The following is a 6,971-nucleotide window of genomic DNA, read 5'->3' as shown; positions in this document are numbered from 1 at the left end:
GGGGGGGATGCAGGGTGTGTGTGTGTTACCAAACCTGATGCAAAACAAGACAACAATCTAAATATCCACCTGTCCAGTCAAATATACCACAAATCTGTATTACAAAACTGCAGTTATTACATGTAAACAGAACGAATTGGAATGAGGTCAGTAAAAGTGTTGTCAGTTAATGAACACGTGTTTTAAATAAATAAAATATATATGAGTATAGGAAGTGTAAGGAAAGTATATTAGTTGTATTACAAAGTTGATTTAAGGGGGGGAACAGGGTTGGGGACAGGGACAAGTGAATGACATGGTGTCAGTGGGAAGTGGTGCCTTGTCTTCCCTTACTGTCACTGCTGTCCCCATCTCATCACAGGAGCACTGGGATTACTGTCATGTGCTGGCTTCCATGTTTTGTCTGGGTTCACAGGGTCTGAAATCAGGTTCTCACACTTGTGTGGCAAACACTTCACCCACAGTCTCCACCCCAGAGAATGGAAAGAGGAAAAATGATGATTACAGAGAAAACAAAAGGACATTCAAAAAAAGTCTTCCATGTTTATTCTAAAGATAGAATCTACTGAAACACTGGAGGTTAGCTAACCCTGCCACCTGCTCTACTAGCTCCGTCAAGAATCTAAGAAAAGCTCAGTATTTCAAGCAGTGCTAGACAAGCATCCTTTTCTTACAGCCTCTACATCTGACATCTAACAGAGACAGAAGCTATTACTACTGGTTAATTTCTTGGCCACTGAGTCATATGGACAAGAATTTCCTCAGGATTATCAACCCAGACCACACCTGACTTTTAATTAAATCAAATCTATCCCCATATTCTCTAAGGAACATGCTTTTAAAACTCAAATCTTTACACACACACACACACACACACACACACACACACACACACACACACACACACCAAAAAAAGAGGAGAGGAGGAAGAGGAGAAAAAGGAACAAAAACTATGAGAAGAGGAGAGAAATATATGTATTTGTGAACACAATCCCTAAAGGAAGAAATGTCTTTAGGAAAGTTTCAAGGTGCAAATGACATGACTATTTTCCCTTAGGGGAGATAAGACTGGTTGACAAGTCAACTTTAAAACATTTTCCTCATATGGAACAAGAAACAAGTTTCAAATACACTTCTTAAAACAACATTACAAAAGTAATCTGCTTCTAGGGAGATGGACTTTCCACAGGATTTACCCACACAATAACCCTAAGACTTGATCACTGAGACTGACAGCTTCCCTTGGCTGGAGGACACAGAGATCTTAGCAAACCAGTTTATTAGTGACCCAGTTTATTAATAAGAAGATAAAAACAAACAGTAGTTAATTCTACCTGTTTATTAAAGAAGTATCTAGTGTGTATCTGAGTAGGCCAGACTGCTGCTACTTACCTCTAGGTAGTTATACCAAGAAGGAGCATGAGCTGTGTAGTTCAAGACCTGCTTATTTAAACACACCCAGAAACACAGTTTTGGAGACTATAAACTCAGTCTTTAAGTTCAAAAGTAATCTAACAACCGAAATCTTAAGACAGTTCTCCATTAACAAGCTTGACTAGTGCGTTGACTACACATCATTTACTGTTTACTGCTCCCCATTGTCTACAAAACTCCTTCTGCATTTGTTGCCACACACACTTCAGAGGCTATTTTAAGAAACTTTTTACATGTCAGTTTAATTCTCATTTTCAATTAATAGGAAAGTTTCAGTTTTAGATTTGCTCTCATATATGGTGACTGAACCTGCAAATTGTCTGTGAAAATAAAATCGGTAAGGAGAAATAGCTATAGATTAGATGATGTATAAACTAAAAGACTAAGGTTCAAGACTGAAAGCCTATGTTTTACTCCCCTCAGCTTACAGACTGATGAAACCACTCTGGTTTTCTAATATCCTCACCATATCTGAGAGGCTTATTTCTCATATTTGTCCAAATTTGTACCATGTAGCTTCTTCATTTTGCAATCACAGGAAAAAGCACACAACTATTACACACAATCTTTACCCTCATGTGACAATCACCTGAGGCAACCATGGTTCTGGACTCTAATTACAGGCTTCTCAGTCTATTGGGAAGTACACAGTATATGATAACTGGGTTCTCCATCTTAGCTTTCAGCCTTCCCTTTACCAAGTCTAACAAACAAAAAGGTCCTTCTCTCTTGGCAATTTCAACTGATACACAATGAAATATAATCATGATTACCTTCATCTCCCTTCTCCAATTTCCTCATGTCTTAAAAAACAAACCAAGCAAGCAAGCAAGCAATCAAGAGCTCACTGAGTGCTGCCCACGTGTATGTGTGAGGCTCCTGACTGGAGCATGGGAATTCCATCCGTGGCCTCCCCTTACCCCACCTCCCCACTGTTCCTCTCAGCAGCTCCACAGAGCCAATAGCTCTTTAGGAAGAAAGGGAACCTGACGATAATCTGCCAGTCTATACTAGAATTTTGCCTGCCTTAAAATCTCCACAATTCCTTTATTTCTTTTTACTGCTCTGGAGTCAAGATATATAGCAGAAATATAAGACATTTGAAAACAGTACTCATAGAGTACTACAGTTCAACACACTATTAATTTTAATCTAAATTCTTTAAACACAAACAACTTTTAATTGTAAAATTGAATATACAAAAATATAGAATTTCCTTTTGGGTAATGATTATACTTCCAAAACTTTGTGCAAATCCTACACTTGAATACAAATGATATATAAACAGAATCTTAAAAAGAAACTAAACATTTACATAAACAACATTTAAGGAGAAATAGTTATAGATTACACAATGTGTAAACTAAACATTTAATTTTTGGATGGTATATTTTGTTATATAACATGTATCTATTTAAATACAGTCTACGTATACAGAGATAATTTATATAACTTCTATCTAGTCTTATTCTTGTTAGTCAGCTAAAAGTGTTCTTAAGTATCCTGATGTCAAATAAAAATGAAGTTATGACATAAATACTGCCCAATAAACACTGCCATGGCACTGTTAAGGACACTATCATACTTCCTTTAGCTTAATCAAACAAACTATTCACATAATTTAAGTTAGAATGTCCAATCTGTCCCATGATTCAAGGTGTCCTTACTCAGAAACATACCACAGTATAAGACAAACATGCTCCATTATTTACAAACAAGGAAGTCTACAACACTCTATCTAACTTGAATTTATCCACTTTGAATAGACTCACCTCTTCAATTAGCTTCTCACTTGGCGATGCTGTGCAAAGGCAGACAAGGTAAGTCTGTTTAAAACTCCCTTTTGTGCCAATCTCAGGATGGTCAGAACACAGCTTTGCTAGAGCGGTTGCTTGACTTAACTGATTGGTTTTGATTAGATGTTTAATTCTCATATCCAACAAGATGGGACCCTCAAAAGCTAAAAATTCGTTCACTTAAAAAAACAAGACATAATATATTATTAACATTTGGTAATTCACTTGCAACACAAATAAATACTTTAAAAACTTTTAAAAACACAGAAACTCAAACTCTTCTCTTTTAGCAATTTTCTACTACTATCAGTAAGGATATCATACAATATTTGACTTTGTAAGTGAAGGGAAATCATACTGCCCACCTGGAAACAGGGTCTTAATGTATAGCTGAGGATGTCCTGAACGCTTTATGTATGTAGCCCAGTTTGGCTTACAACTTGTGATCTGCCTGTTTCAGTTGCCCAATTGTTAGGGTTCAGGCATGTGCTACCATACCAAGCTTGAATAACTTTTAAAGTCACAGTGAAAGTTTTTATACTTAAGGCCTCATTTAGAGTGGACTGAAAGGTTTGTTTTTTTTTTTTTCCCCCTTTCTTTTTTGGAGACAGGGTCTCAACAGTGTAGCCCTGGAAGGTTTAGAACTATTAGACCAGGCTAGCCTTGAACTCATGGAGATTCTCCAGCGTCTACCTTCAGAGTAAAGGTGGATACCACCACACCTGGCTTGAATAAACTTCTTGCTTATACAAATATTCCTGCATCAAATTCTTTTAAAATCATAGTAAGTCTCCAAATGCAGTTATTCTTTTATTTGTTTTGGTTTTGTTTTTTGGTTTCTCCATATAGCTCTGGCTGTCCTGGAACTTACTCTATAGACCAGGCTGGCCTTGAATTCATACATATGGGCCTGCCTCCTCTGTGCTGGGATTGAAGGCATATGAAACCACTGCTGGGCCCAATGCAGTTCTTAAACAACCCAAAGCACCATCCAGCTATCACTGTAATAATAATAAAGGGCATTTGGACAGTCTAGCTAGAATAAGAAATTCAACAAATACTTGGCTCAACACTGACAATGCACCTATTCTTTTACAAAGGGAAGCCTATCTTTTTAATTGATGTTTTAAAAATAAATAAAAATTTGCACAAAAAAAATAGTAAGGAGGGGGAAAAGTCTGCCAAAGGAAAAATCTACTAAATGTATTTGGGATATTTTTTATTTCAATATATTTTGGCTAAGACACTTAAGTACAATAAACTTCTTTTCTTTTTAAGCCTGTGCTCTTTTGGTTCTCTAGAATATGAAGTCATTTTGCTCCTGTGAACAAGAATTAATGTTTAAGCAAGTATAAATTCAAATACTTCCCTTAGATTTCTGTACCTGGATAAAAATCATGTTTAAATGTTTCTCTCTTGCCTTTAGAAAATTCTTAGTAACCAGTAACTGAAATGTTCTGTAGATGAAAGACTGTATTCCCTAACTGTGAACTCATGAAGATGTGTCTAGTGAGTAGCTGAGAGATGGTCTTTCCTTTCCATTCAGGTCCTGCCTAGAATCTTCACTTTTAATCTACCTTTCTCTGCTCTCCTACAAAGTCACATCCATAAAGCACCATGACTGGGACTCTTCAGTATTAAAGTCACAAACACTTAAACAATAATACAGAATTACACATTTAAACCTTTACTTCAGTGTAGACATTTGGACCTATAGTCACTTAATCTTTACACTGAACTAAAAGGAGGACATTATAAAGACTAAATACAGATGAATCAAATATACAAGTTATCTAGTACCACAAATGTAATACATTAGTTACATTTCTTAGTTGTACATCATCTTATTAGGACATTAATATTTCAATATATTTTCCATTTAGTTCATTACCAAAACAAATTATAACAAAAGTTTTAAATAACAATTTACATGAAGTTAAAAATAAGGCTATTCTGACTATTTATGAGTAATTGACATGAAGAAAAAAGTTATAGGCTCTCTTTTTTTTCAAAAGGAAATTCTAGAGATACAAAGTCTGAGAATTATTACAAATTCTATCATGGAAACCATGATAACCAATAGGATTTGAAAGGTCACAGTAAAGAATGAATTTCAAAGTGGCAAGTATCTAACAAAACTGATGGCATTTTCTAAAAGGTCAATTTCAAATAATCCCTAAATTTTTTTGAAACAGAATACATAAATTAAAATGACAACCTGTGCAGAATAATTTTTAAATCAATGTACTAAAAAAATAAATAAGTAACTATCAGGACAAGAGATTTGGTTAAGGGGGTAAGAGCAGTTGCTCCTCGCTGGGATCATCTGTATTTTATCTCCAACACAGGAGCTCACAACCATCTTTGTAACTGCAGTCCCAGGGAATCTGATGCCCTCTTCTGACCCTCCCATGTGATAGATGGAACACACGCATACATGCAAGTAAAACACAAGCATAAAACAATAAAATAAACCTAAAACAATTTTTAGAGATATGTTAGTCTTAAAAATTCAAAATCATGTGGGGCAGTGGTGACGCATGCCTTTAATCCCAGCACTTGGGAGGCGGATTTCTGAGTTCGAGGCCAGTCTGGTCTACAGAGTGAATTCCAGGATAGCCAGGATTACACAGAGAAACCCTGTTTCGAAAAACAAAACAAAACAAAACAAAACAAAACAAACAAAAAAAAACCCCACAAAAACAAAATTTCAAAATCATAGGCACCTATGTTTTAAGGATGGAAACTAACGACATGCTCAGAGAGAATTAGATCTCTAGGAAGAACAGAGCACGCATGGGGGCAGAACAGACTTTAGGAGGTTAGTTTTTGTAGCCCCATCACTTAGCAGAATCAGTAAACTGAGGCACTCACAAACTGAATGATTTCCTTAAGCCACAAAATCATCTCACAGCAGAACCAAGATAAGAGTGTGTTTTCTGCCTTCTAATTTTATCAATTTCTGTGGGGCCAGTGGGGTAGAGACCTATCTGACTATTGTACCTACTTCTAACTTCAAAACGTATACTTTCCCATCAGTGAAGAGTTGGGCAGGAAGACTGCACATGCCGCACTGAACGCTTCAGATGGAAGGGTCCACTAGCACTAAACTGCTCTGCCAAAGTCCCTTCTCCCAGCTCCTAATTAACACCCTTCCTCCTCCTCCTTCCAATTCTTCTCAGTACTTGGCGTCATTCACGGTCTCCAACCTCCGCCATGGCTCTCCCTACAGGACTGTGATGTTAGAACAATGTGCTCAGTCTCAGGCTTGATTTATGTTTGTATCTCTGAGTACTTAATTAAATAAAGTGCCAAGTTTCACTTTCTTCTATGCTTTTCATACCCACACAACATAAAAAATAAAGTTAAATTGTAGTCATGTTTAGTCTGTCTACTTTTTCTGCATCTACACTTCAAGAGGAAAAAAGGTCTAAACTGGCTTTAAACCTATCCATATAGCTAAGTTACAAAACGGCAATCTAGGTGTATGATGTTCAACCAGTTTAATTAAAAATATTCTTTCCATTAGTGACACTTTTATAAATATTAAAACAGTATCCAGGTGTCATGGCACACGTGCTTAGCCCACACACTTGGGAGGGAGAGGGACGTGAGTATCTGAGTTAAAGTCCAGACAGGATTACAAAGTAAGACTCTGTCTCAAAAGAAAAAAGGAGCCGGGCAGTGGTGGCACATGCCTTTAATCCCAGCACTTGGGAGGCAGAGGCAGGTGGATTTCTG

General features: G+C 36.7%; 1 protein-coding gene across 2 annotated transcripts in view; it reads right to left on the bottom strand.

The window, feature by feature from the left end:
- The window catches only part of Znf292 (zinc finger protein 292), a 78,283-nt gene that overhangs the window by 18,909 nt on the left and 52,403 nt on the right, over positions 1–6,971 (bottom strand). For both annotated transcript variants that reach the window (XM_031366395.1, XM_031366396.1), the window contains exon 5: positions 3,207–3,409. In XM_031366395.1, coding sequence (XP_031222255.1) covers positions 3,207–3,409 — 203 coding nt within the window. The remainder of the gene's footprint in view (positions 1–3,206; positions 3,410–6,971) is intronic.

The sequence above is a fragment of the Mastomys coucha genome, unplaced genomic scaffold (genome assembly GCF_008632895.1).
Source record: "Mastomys coucha isolate ucsf_1 unplaced genomic scaffold, UCSF_Mcou_1 pScaffold14, whole genome shotgun sequence".
In the NCBI taxonomy this organism is placed as follows: domain Eukaryota; kingdom Metazoa; phylum Chordata; class Mammalia; order Rodentia; family Muridae; genus Mastomys; species Mastomys coucha.
Note: the sequence above shows the minus strand (reverse complement) of the source record. Positions and strands in the feature narration are given on the sequence as shown.